At 32.7% G+C, this 12,847-nt stretch overlaps 3 protein-coding genes across 7 annotated transcripts; 2 read left to right on the plus strand and 1 right to left on the minus strand.

Moving 5' to 3' along the window:
• Positions 1–966: 966 nt before the first annotated feature.
• LOC126686529 (monooxygenase 1-like) lies at positions 967–2,837 on the plus strand. Of its 4 annotated transcripts, XM_050380628.2 has the most exons (5): positions 969–1,277; positions 1,383–1,529; positions 1,621–1,671; positions 1,759–1,927; positions 2,034–2,837. In XM_050380628.2, the coding sequence occupies exons 1-5, from the start codon at positions 1,198–1,200 to the stop codon at positions 2,793–2,795; spliced, it is 1,209 nt and encodes a 402-aa protein (XP_050236585.1). In that variant the 5' UTR covers positions 969–1,197; the 3' UTR covers positions 2,796–2,837. The 4 variants fall into 4 exon arrangements, with proteins under 4 accessions (XP_050236584.1, XP_050236583.1, XP_050236585.1 ...); XM_050380626.2 differs by having other exon boundaries at positions 968–1,529; XM_050380627.2 differs by lacking the exon at positions 1,621–1,671 and having other exon boundaries at positions 967–1,529.
• A 589-nt stretch (positions 2,838–3,426) lies between these two features.
• LOC126686531 (peptidyl-prolyl cis-trans isomerase A1) lies at positions 3,427–5,317 on the plus strand. Its single transcript, XM_050380632.2, has 7 exons — positions 3,427–3,666; positions 3,760–3,939; positions 4,047–4,191; positions 4,282–4,370; positions 4,471–4,525; positions 4,650–4,735; positions 4,946–5,317. Exons 1-7 carry the CDS (start codon positions 3,613–3,615, stop codon positions 5,099–5,101), a joined length of 765 nt encoding a protein of 254 aa, XP_050236589.1. The 5' UTR covers positions 3,427–3,612; the 3' UTR covers positions 5,102–5,317.
• On the minus strand, positions 5,293–7,718 carry LOC126686530 (uncharacterized protein C24B11.05). 2 transcript variants are annotated; one of them, XM_050380631.2, is made up of 8 exons: positions 7,618–7,718; positions 7,261–7,326; positions 7,072–7,137; positions 6,591–6,688; positions 6,379–6,504; positions 6,030–6,287; positions 5,894–5,959; positions 5,293–5,713 (listed from the first exon to the last, which is right to left on the minus strand). In XM_050380631.2, the coding sequence occupies exons 2-8, from the start codon at positions 7,310–7,312 to the stop codon at positions 5,561–5,563; spliced, it is 819 nt and encodes a 272-aa protein (XP_050236588.1). In that variant the 5' UTR covers positions 7,313–7,326; positions 7,618–7,718; the 3' UTR covers positions 5,293–5,560. The 2 variants fall into 2 exon arrangements, with proteins under 2 accessions (XP_050236588.1, XP_050236587.1); XM_050380630.2 differs by lacking the exon at positions 7,618–7,718 and adding an exon at positions 7,411–7,543.
• Positions 7,719–12,847: the final 5,129 nt, after the last annotated feature.

The raw sequence follows: 12,847 nt of genomic DNA on the forward strand, positions 1-12,847 counted from the left end.
TTTTATATTTTTTGCCTTTTTTTTTCCTATAACAAAACATATAGGCACTTTTTTAAAATTATGTCCCAATTTTTTATGCTATATATACGCGGACAATTATTAATGGCATTTCATGTTGAGACTTTGTACCATAAGATATCAAGAATATTTTCAGTATAGCTACTGAGCATTTTGTTATTTTATTAACCAAATTAATGTTTTAGTTGAACTCAAAATCATTAATTCTTTTTAATAACAGGTCAAAATAATTAATATACTGGAACTTATTTATGCTTAACTAGTTGAGTTCTTGATTATAAGGAATGGAACAGCAATTTTCTTTCAATTCCCACACTACTTTTAATATAATAGTTTGTACCCATTTACGTATTGTTATTTTGTGATTATGTTGAATGTTCGATTAAAATTTGATGATAATAATTGAGCTTTAATGAAAAAAATTAAAGAACAATTGCTACTGTAAAATGAAATTATTTCTAAATGATAAATATTAAAATATTTATAAAAAAGACTAAGATTAATTATATTTATATTTATAATATATCATATTTATAAATAAAAAGGGTATTAGCATATCAAATCCCAACATATGATGCATGTAACGATCTAATATTAAAGTTTAAAACATTACACATTAAATCCTAATTTTTCGTATTTTTATATTTTGTAGCCCAAATATATTTTTCGGCAATTTAGATCATACGTGGCATAACAGAGTGTTAGGTCATGTACAATGTCAATGTGGCACGGATGATCAAAACTATAAGAATATATTTGAGTTTCAAAATGCAAAAATACAAAAGATTAAAATTTTATATGTAACTCTTTAAATTATAAGATTAGATCGCTACAACATCATACGATGTGATTAAATATGCTTACCCTATGTAAAACAGTAAAAGGACTTTGTATATCTTTAAAAATATATTAGAGATGTTGTCATAATATTATGATATTGTGCGATGAGGGTGCCAAGTGATGGTTACGAGAAGTGAGAACTAATTAAAAAGCATTTAAAAGATCAGTGAGTTGTTCCAACTAGAAATCAAAAAAGCTTAAATTATTGTTTGCTTCAGACATACTTGAACTATTTTGACAAAAACAAGCTCATGGACCAGGTTGAAAATTTTAAACTATGCTAAGTTCGAAACTTCTGTTACTCTTCTTGTAAGATAGAGCCAGAAGGAGCAAGAAGATATGGATGCCATTGAAGAGGTAGAGATTGTGATCGTCGGCGGCGGAATTTGTGGCCTAGCTACTGCTCTTGCTCTTCACAGGTTTGTATTTTGTGTTAAATCTCTAATTTTTATGTCAAACCATGATCTTGATTTGATCTATAATGTTAGGACCAATTTAAAATCGAATCGTAATATGTTAAACAGAAAGGGTATAAGAAGTGTAGTGTTAGAAAGATCAGAAACTCTGAGGGAAACAGGATCTGGTATTGCAATCCTTACAAATGGTTGGCGAGCACTTGATGAGCTTGGTGTTGGTTCCAAAATCCGACCAACTGCACTTCCTGTTCAACGGTAAACTGAAATAACCGTCTTATTTCAGTTTATTTTGATCCAAGATTCAGTTTAAGTTTAGCTCAGTGTTCCGTGTTCATGTGTATAATAGGGTATGTGATATAGATCTTGACAGTGGCAAGCAAAGACAAGCACCAGCCTCGTAAGCTAATTATAAAATTTTGTCAATTACTTAGTTCAATCCTGATGGGTAAATTTGTAGTTATATGTTGAATTTTATTTTTGACAGGGTTGGAGAAGCCCGCTGTGTTAAGCGAAGTGATCTAATTAACGCAATGGCAGATGAGCTTCCACTCGGTGCTATACGCTTCGGATGTGATATAATTTCTGTGAATTTGGACTCAAAAACTTCTTTTCCGGTTTTGCAGTTAAGCAATGGGAGCTCCATTAAGGCCAAGGTATTTAAAGCTCGTCTAATTTTTTAAGCTATGTTGCAAGGAAATTTGTCGAGTCTTATGTTTTCTTTCCGTACGACGTATAGTTTTTAAGTTACTTGTTTTGCAGGCTCTAATTGGATGTGATGGATCAAACTCAATAGTCGCTGATTTTCTTGAGCTAAAGCCGAAAAGAATTTTCGCCTTGTGTGCGGTAAGAGGATTTACAAATTATCCGAATGGTCATGGATTTGCTCCCGATTTAACTCGAATGATCAAAGGCGAAGTTTTATGCGGAAGAGTTCCTGTTGATGAAAATCTAGTCTTCTGGTTCATAGTTCAGAAATTCAATTATCAAGGTTCAAAGTTCCCCAAGGACGCAGAGCTCATCAGACAATTTTCTTTAGACTCGATAAGAAACTTTCCGACAGAAAGACTAGAGATGGTTAAAAATTGCGATGTAGCTTCACTGTCTCTAACACAATTAAGATATCGAACACCTTGGGAAATACTACTCGGAAAGTTTCGGACAGGAACCGTGACGGTGGCTGGAGACGCGATGCATATAATGGGTCCATTTATCGGACAAGGAGGTTCAGCAGCTCTTGAAGATGCAATTGTGATTGCTAGATGTTTGTCGTGGAAGATGCTCGAAGCGGATCAGTTAGAAGATTCGAGCAAACAAATTATGTCTGGAAAAATTGGAGAAGCATTTGAGATGTATGTGAAAGAACGAAGAATGAGATTGGTTTGGCTATCGGCTCATACATATCTTTTTGGTTCACTGCTGGAAACTACTTCAGGACTTGTGAAAGTTATGATTGGTGTTACTATTTTGGTTTTGTTTCATAATCCAACTTATCATACTAGATATGATTGTGGTCGCTTGTAATTAAGAATTTTATAGATCAATATTTCAAAAAAAATTGATTCAGCTCCTAATTTTCAAAAAATTGAATTAACTCTAATTTCTTTCAAAAAAAATGAGCTAACTTTTAATTTTTCAAATATCTCCTTTAGCTTATCTTAATGTATCAATTCGTTGGTTCATGTGAGCTTAATTTGAATGAATATTTTATAGACTAAACTTTCGTAATATTTAAATCTAATAATCACAAAATTTATAAGCTGGTCAAAAAATTTAAATATTCTTCCTACATGCCCTATTTTCTAATTTTACACCTAAATTTTTTTACTTCAGAAATGTATAGAAGACGTATTATTATTTATTAATATATTTTTGAAGTATTTAATATACATTTACGATATTCTTTTGTAGAAATATTAAAGAGTAAAAAGTGATTTAAAAAAAATATAAAAATAAAACTTAAAACATATATTTAAACATTAAGACTTATTTTTGGATAGTTTTATGGTCTTTTTGTGCAAATAAATAAATAAAAATATTTTTTATTAATTTGTATTTATTTTCTTGAAGGCCCAATGGTAAATGGCCTAGGCCAGCATGAACACAGCCCAACTAAAATGAAGTGACGGATAATATGAAGATTTGAATCGGAGAAAACGATGCGTACCCTAAAAAAGGCCTATCCTGATCCTCTCCTGCTGCATTTCTCCTCATTTTCTTTCTCCTTCGCCAGTCACCACTACCAAACACTCTTATCTTTATAACACACAGACAGCCATAAATATACTCAGTGTTCCCAATTATAACGACCCATTTTCAATTCTCACCCTCAAATAATTAAATGGCCTCCACATTCTCTGTTCAAACTCTGCATAATCCCCGCCTTGTCTTCAAGGTCAGTCTTCCTCTCCATTTTTTTTATAATTTTTAACCAAAGCTGTAGACAGTTGAAAATAATTGGGTGGTTTTAATTTTTTTTTTGTGACAGGGTAAAGATGTTAAAAATCTTAACAGGCCATGTATGATTTCAGCTTCTGCAAATTCTAATTCTGCTTCTTTGAGCTTGGCCGGAAAATCTCACTATGCGTCAGGTTTTTCTACAACACAGCTCTTTAAAGCGCCTTCCGTTAAGCATCAGCGAGTGTCGTGCATCAAGTCAATGGCAAATGTAACAGTTCTTTTAATCAGTTTTTTTTGCTTATGTTTGAAATTATTGATGGTTAAGATATGAAGCTCTTAAATGTGTTACTGTCTTGTATAACTATATTGCCTCAGGAGGATGTCGAGCTGCAAGCCAAAGTGACGACGAAAGTCTTTTTTGATGTTGATATTGGAGGTGAAGCTGCTGGTAGAATTGTGATGGGCCTTTTCGGAGATGTTGTCCCCCAAACAGCCGAGAATTTCCGTGCTTTGTGCACAGGTAGGCTTCTTGCTTCCATATCATGGGAACGTGATTAAAATTCGGATGTAACGTTGTGATTCATTAATTACTGTAAATAATCATATGCAGGAGAGAAAGGGTTTGGTTATAAAGGCTGCTCCTTCCACCGTATAATTAAAGATTTCATGATACAGGGAGGAGACTTTCAAGAAGGAGATGTAAGCTCTCTCTTTCTCGTCTTCTTGGATGAAAACGTTTTTCTTCATAAGCGAAGATGAGTGAAAATTGCTGTATTGATCGACTTTTAATTATCTGCAGGGTACCGGAGGAGTTAGTATCTATGGTTCCAAATTTAAAGATGAGAGCTTTGATTGTGAGTTTTTGCTATATTGTCCAAATAGTCATAGTGAATGTCTATGTTTTGAATCCGCACCATTGTATTGTTTTTGTGCCTATCGCGTGGCTTATTACTAACATATTGGAGTCCTAATCTGCAGTGAAGCATGTTGGACCTGGAGTATTGAGCATGGCTAATGCAGGTCCTAACACAAATGGGAGCCAATTTTTCCTTTGTACAGTAAAGGTAAGGTCATTGCTGCAGTGTTGATTGTTTCTTGGACTGTTCTATTTATTTTAATTGTTTCAGTTATTAGATTCTAGGGCCTAATTCGCTACATAGTTTTATTAGCTTTAATTTGAAGCATAGACGAAAGTGTTTCTCAAGTAAAGCTGGTTACAAACTTGCTTAGTATGTTTGGTTTGGTATATAATATTGTTATTTTGTTTATTGTAGACTCCTTGGTTGGACAACCGCCATGTTGTGTTCGGGCATGTCATTGATGGAATGGATGTTGTTAGGACACTTGAGTCTGTAGAGACAAGCAGGTCAGATTACCCTCGGAAACCATGCAGGATTACCAATTGCGGTGAGCTACCATTGGATGGATGATCTGTTGAAAATATTCTTCAGTTTTCCACGTCATGCATCCCTATTTTTGAAAGATCTATGATCCTTTTGTACAACATGTATGTCAAACTGCATCCTTATTAGCTGAGATAATTTAAGCCATCGCTTTTTCAACCCATGATAGAAGTGCACGTACTGCACTTATGTGAAACAAAATTTTGCAAACTATCAACTCAATAATAAAAAGGCCTTACTTAATTTATGGTGACAATGACTTATTTGTTCATAACACCACCAACTCGGAGTTTGGCATGATGTTAAGGACATTGTTACATGACCATATCAATTACAATGATCTTCTAAACAGTTCGTATTTATTATGAGATGAATGTGATGGTTTCAAATAGACCATCATTTCCTCCCAATTCTTACCTCTAGATTACAGATTCTTCAATACCAGGATTATTTTGTATGCATATGTTTATGAAAATAACGAGAAAGCTAAGCGAGTACAACAGTTTCAACTGCAATAGACGGGATAACTTGTCCCTGATGCTCGCCTTCACCCTCCCATATTTCGGGTATTGCTTCTTTGATATTGTGTATGCTACTCAAGGCGTGGTCTGCACCTGGCACTAGGATTGAGCTCCCTACCTGCCATCATAGTTTAGTCATGTTAATATATAACCAAAACCTGTCTATTCGTATGTTCGTTAATCAGTCTTGTGCTAGTATACATGTTGGTTTTGCAGATTTTTCTTGATTATTAAAAAAGTTATTTGTATGAAGCCCTTCAATATGAATGCAAGGTATGCATTTCGTTTTGTAGCTTACAATTACTGTATGAAGTCCTGCTGCTTTTCCACTTGCAATATTTCTAGCACTGTCATCAAAGAAGATCTGACAAGGGAAAAAGCGGATTAATAATTAGCTATAAATTGTTAAATTAAGTAGAGAAATGTTTTCTTACTGTTTTCTTGGGGTCGACATCTGCGATTCTAATCGCAGCTTCCATGGCCTCCAATGAAGGTTTACAGAGAATCCGAGGCTTGTAGTTGCAAGTCTTGTTAGTCCCACTGAGGTCTGATTCGCCTTCTGAATGGATTGCATCCATGTAATTAGCAGGAGGATTAAGAGTTTCGAAGCATATTACACCTTCGAAACAATCTTCCAATCCCAACCTATTCAGAACTTGAGCAGCATGCACCTTATCAGCATTAGTGAAGATCTGAAAACGACACCAAAATCTCTAAAATTTTAGATTTCGAAGAATATTTATGTTCTGTCTTGGTGAAAAAGTATAATTGGAATGAACATACTATTTTTCTTTGTGGCATGGAAAGTAGAAGGTTCCTTAATACAGGATCAGGCCTCAGTTTTTCATAGGGCAATCTTCCATGTGCAAAAGCATGAAATTCATCATCATCAAAATCATAACCAATATCCTGATTTTGATTTAAGAAACAAATTAACTTCCAGATTAACAAAAACAATTAAAGAATTGAATATTGTTGAAGAAATAATGTTTGACCTTGAGACCAGCCATTGTTGTTCCATATTCTCTGTATAATTCCAAGCACATCCTTGGCACTTCACTTTCTTCAATATTCAAATGGTGCAACATAAACTCTGCAATCAAATTATCTCAACTTCATAATTCAGCTATACTCTATAACATCTAGTTGCATGAAAACTTGTTGAATCCCTAAGTTTCGTTTCTGTTTTCTAAATGCTTTTGAAACTCCAAAATCCTATATTTTAGAGTTTCAATTCTGTTTTGCTGTTTTCAAAAACGCTTTTGAAACTTCAAAATCCTATATTTTAGAGTTTCATTTCTGTTTTGAAATTGCTTCCGAAACTCAAAGATTTTATATCAATATCCATAAATAATGTTATTTTGCGGTTTTCTACTATTGCATTTCAACGTTTTTGTTTCCGTGCAACATAGTGTTAACACTAACATACTATACCTAATTTCATATCGCCGCCATTTATACTGTATATAATCTAACCTTCAATGTTTTTGCGGCATGCCAAGTTAAGACCTGTGCTCAGTGGGTACAAAGTATCATCCATATCTGCAAACATATACCACCAATCCAATCAATGATCAACCATTTCTACAAACATAGCTTGGAATTCTTTAACTTGGATAACAAGTAAGTAACTAGGTTTAAGTAAAACTCATATTTCGTACATACCAAAAAGCAAGCACTCATATTGGATTCCACTGGCCCTCCCATTAGTGTCCATCTTCCTACAGGTACCTGCAACAAAAGAAAGTTTCCAAATTGCTTCAAATTCTTAACAAAATGATGAAATAAAAAAATAAAATATAACCAATAATAAACCTAATGAACCCATCAAGAAATCCAATGAAGGGCAATGACTGAAATGCTCGAGACTAAGCTGATAAATATATAGTATCATTTTTAGCATATCTCGTTGATTATATGATGAAAGCAATGCAATAACATTAATATTAACCACACATTATTAGACTATAGATAATGTATTTTATACAATAAAACCTATATAAATACAGCAACGGTACACACCTGATCTAAAATATAGTTGAATAAAATATAAGACCTCAAATAATGCAGTGCATAGTCCAATAAGAGCTCACTATCGACCTATTTATATAATTATAAAAAATGACCCACCACGTTTAAATGTTATGCATGAGGCATGACATAATCGATCTGAGGTGGTTAGCATATTTATATTCTTCTTTAAGCATGATTTCGAATCATGCATGTTCAGCTTTCTGTTATCTGTCAATTTTTTGTATAGTTGGTGTTTGAGAATTGCCAAATTCCCAACTTTAGCCACTTGTGTGGTCAATTTTCTCTGTTTCCACATTGGAAAAACAATAACAGTATAATAGGAATAATAATAATAATAATAATAATAATAAAAATAATAATAATTCATAATGGTCCAATGCATTTTGCCACTGGTTTATTATGTAAAAGGATATATCAGATTGACGGAATTTAAGAATGCAGGATACGGATTAGATTGCGCCATAAGTGGACATTGTAAAGATCGGGTTTTTTCCCATTAAATTGCCCCCTAAATATGTTATTCCCAAATGGTGCCCCCTTATTGAATCCGCAAGTATGACTTGCGGATTCATTATGAATCCGCAAGTCATACTTGCGGATTCAATGACCATCCCTTAATCACATGATTAAGGGTGATTAAGGGATGGTTACCAATCATTGGGAGACAACTTTTGTCTCCCAATGATTAGTGTAATCATTAGGTTAATGATTGGGCATTTAATGCCCAATCATTAACCTAAATTATTTAAAAAAAAATTCAATAAAAATTTATTTAAATATATACCTAATAATTGAAAATTAAAAAAATATTAAAATTAAATATAAATTTTAATATTTGTAATAAATTAAAAAAGTTATTTTAAAATTCGAAAATTTGTCAATTTTATCCTATTTTGCATTTTTATGTTTTAATTGTACTCTGAAATATTAAATTAACGTTTATGTCATTTGAAAAAAATTTAAAAAAACATTCTCCGCGTCTAGCATATATTAATTGTATGTTTTTAAAATTTATTTAAATTTAGTTAAATTAATTAAGAATTTAAATTAGTGTTAATTTGATTATGGTTTTTAGTTAGTTTTTAAAAATAAAGGACTTACTTGAACTTTTTTGAATAAAAAAGAATTTAATTTCATCTTTAGACTTAGTTAATTGACAACACTTTTCAACGTCGGGGTGAAATTGAAATATTTTTTAAAGGTGAGGGTTTTTTGAGTGATTAGGCCTTTTAAAATTGTTTACAAATTTGGTACAAAATACAACAAAACTAATCACGAAATCGGGCCGATTTTGAACCACCGTGATATTCTGCTCCACCGGGGGAGTTCACAATTTGCCCACCATACCATATCAGAAACGATATATTATGTCGACATTACTAACAATAAATAATTATAACAATTATGACTTTCTAACATTTTTCTAAAAACATATAATTAACTTCAATTTTAACAATTACAGTTCTCTAATATTTTTTAAAAGTTAAATAAAATAAAAAAAAATTATAACATTCTCCTAAATTTAACTAATCTCTAACATTTTATTAAAATACAATTAATTTTTATAATTATACTAAATTCTTTAATTTATTACATTTTTCTAAATCATATTAGGTTTAAAAAATTTATCAGCAATTTTTATTTGATATCAATTTTAACAATCATAATGCCTACCATTTTACCAACATTAAATAATAAATTAATATAATATAAAAATTAGTGTTGATAAAATTATTAATTTATTTCAAATTTTAAAATAATATTATTTTTTTAATTTATTATAAATATTAAAATTTATATTTAATTTTAATATTTTTTAATTTTCAATTATTAGGTAATATTAAAATTAATTTTTATTAAAATTAATTTTTTTTAATAATTTAGGTTAATGATTGGGCATTAAATGCCCAATCATTAACCCAATGATTACACCAATCATTGGGAGACAAAAGTTGTCTCCCAATGATTGGCAACCATCCCTTAATCCCTTAATCACCTGATTAAGGGATGGTCATTGAATCCGCAAGTATGACTTGCGGATTCATAATGAATCCGCAAGTCATACTTGCGGATTCAATAAGGGGGCACCATTTGGGAATAACATATTTAGGGGGCAATTTAATGGGAAAAAACCCTGTAAAGATCCTCAGAGATGTATAAAGCAATTATAAATGAACTGAACCGGATTAGTTGGTTGATCAACCGCACAGAACCGGTCAGTTCAATCGATTGAACTGGGAATCGGCCGCCTGTCCAGTCCGACTAACTCTTAAAAATCAAAACATTTGTCCAACAAGATTGAATAGATAGGTAGAATGGGACCGAATCGGTGAGTTTTTGGGTAATTTTACTTTGAATTTTTTAATATCGAGCTACGAAAATTGCTGAGAATTACATACATCATACAAGCCTAGACCTATTCTATTTTGATAATTTTATTCATACCAATTTAAGCTATTGAGTGATTGAAACGGTAGTCATATACCGCACCAGTTTGGCCATCGGTTTAATTTTTAAAACATTGAAACGACGGTATATGGAATATAAGCATCATAATGTACATTTTGATAAAGGTGGGCTATTGTCCACTAAGATAATTTTTTTAAAAAAAATAAATTGACTCCGGCAATGAATCTATTAGAATTCTGAATTCTAGTTTTTCACCGATTCTTTTCGGGGAAAAAAGAAGTGCAAGGGCAACAAATTATCTTGCAAGTGCTCGGATTTGATTCTGTTTATATAGAAAAGAAGAGAACATAAAGATTTGCCGTATTTGGCAGATAATTATTCTTCGAATTTCACATTATTCTACCACTCTTTTTTTTATTCTATTGGGCGGATTGGTATATGCTGCTAAAGTACTACTATTCCTCACTTTGATTCCAAATTAAGAGCATCTCTAACCCAACTTTAAAAATAAATTGGGTCTCATTATTTAGAGTTAAAAATATTTATTTCATACATCGACTCTACCACGTCATATTTACAACAAGTCAATGAGTTGCGATTGAGAATCTTTTAATTATTAATTTTTCTATATGGCTAACACCATTGGTTTACTGCACGAATTACATGACACAACATGACGTAATGGTTACATGTAGAGTTTCTCTATTCGTTACTTTATAAGAATTAGTTTGTGATGGATTCTGCTGACCATGTTGATTAAATATACAAAACAGAGTAGATAGTCAATTGGATGGTGATTGTCCGATTAATTCTCCGATGCTAAAGTCAGGTTACGCTTTGAGCAGCGTTTTAGCGTATTGAATGTAATTATGTGTTGAGGCATACTTGAAACTCCTTATATAGTAGTTGAAAGAACACCTAGTTAGATCCAAATAGGAAAGTGATTCCCAATTAGTAGTTTTGTGTTTGAATAGGAAAGTTATTCCTTATTTGAAGAAAGTCTTATTCAGGAATATCTTACTAAATAAAGTTATCTTCCAAGATAGGAGTTTGTCTCCGAATAGGAAAGTGATCTCGTATATTTAGTCTTGTAGATATTATTATTCCCGGAGTGAAGGTTCAATTTACCCCCTGAACTTGGTACAAAGTATCAAATAATCCCAACCTCGCAAAACCGGATCAAATCACCCCACAACTATGTAAAACCGGATCGGTTTCACCCTTTTGATAAAAAAAGAGAGTGGAATAACTTAATTTTAAAAATTAATCTTAATTAACCTAATTAACTCTAATTAATTTTAATTAAAACACATCCTATTTAATTAATATAAAATTGAGCGTTTTTCCTACCTTTTTCCCTAATTTTCTTCTTCTTCCACTAAAACCTCCGGCTACCTCACCACCGCCGACCGAAAACTTCGGCTACCCCACAACCGCCGACCGAAAACTCCAGTTACCCACCACCACCCCAGACCCAACGGGTCTATTCCATCGTGAAGAACAGACCCGCTGAGTCTGTGTGAAGAACAGACCCAGCGGGACTGTTCTTCATCGTGAAGAACAGATCCCACCGGATCTGTTCTTCACAAATGGAGAACAGATCCGGTGGGATCTGTTCTTCGCGCCTGAAGAACATATCTGGTGGGATCTGTTCCTCATCGATTCCGGCAGTCAGACTTCCGGAATTTTTTTCTTAGTGCCGGAATATTTTTTTTTCAAGTAGATGAATGGGTTGGGTTAATGGGTTTAGGTTAAATGATATAAAATGGTTAAAGTTAAAAATAGTTCCCTGTTTTTTAATTAAAAATTAATATGATTTTAAACTTATGAAATTATAAAAAATTAATACATTTTTAAAATTAATTAATTGTCAAATTTGTAAATAATATAAATATTAAGGACTATTTTAAACTTTTAACCATCCAAAATCACCTAAAACCGGAGAGTGTATTCACTCTTTAGGGTGAGAGTGGGGAAGGGGGTGTTAATTCCGTTTTTGCATACTTGTGGGGTGGTTTAATCCACTTTCACGAGGTTGGACTTATTTGATCTTTCGTGCCAAGTTCGGGGGGTTTTGAACCTTCACTCATTCTTCCCGTATAGATAGATCTCTGGCGACGCGTCTCTAGCGACGTGCTTTGGCGTAGATTCTGTATACTGATCGGATTCTTTGGAGTCTGAAGATTCGAGCGAATCTCTCTTTAGTCTTTAATCCTGGCGAGTCTCGTGGATTCGAGCATTGATATCTTTCGGCTTTCGCTTTGGGCGAGTCCTATGATTCACCCAGAAGGGCAAATCTTGTACGACTTGGTTCCATTATATTTATGTTTAAATTCGGTTTTATTATCAGCCTCCCCGCAGTGAGTTAAAACTTTAATATTTATGCTTTGTTAAGTTTTAGCTTTATTTGAGACGAGTTGTTCTCTCTTCCAGCGAACCGTTTCACTTGTCAGTTTGAATTTTTAATTCTTTTTATTTGACGTGTGATAATTGATTTTTTAGATTTGAGACAAATGTCATTTCGCTTGACATGTATCTTTCATCTGTCGCGCCGTTTAGGGTTTTGTCTTTTCGTTTTCTCAACCATCATCAATTCTATTTTTATATATTCATTCTATCTTTTTCTTCTTTCTTCTTATTTTCTTTTCGATTTGCATTTTTCTTAAGAGCTGCCATTTTTCTGGTTAATTTTTCTCAAGATTTCTGCCTACCTGATTTCCAGATATTTCGAGTCTGTTTTTAGATTTTCATTTGATTCTTTCGTTTTTTATTTATGTGTTCTTCTTGATCTTGTTGCTTTGCAAATTTT

The sequence above is a fragment of the Mercurialis annua genome, linkage group LG6, assembly GCF_937616625.2.
Source record: "Mercurialis annua linkage group LG6, ddMerAnnu1.2, whole genome shotgun sequence".
In the NCBI taxonomy this organism is placed as follows: Eukaryota; Viridiplantae; Streptophyta; class Magnoliopsida; order Malpighiales; family Euphorbiaceae; genus Mercurialis; species Mercurialis annua.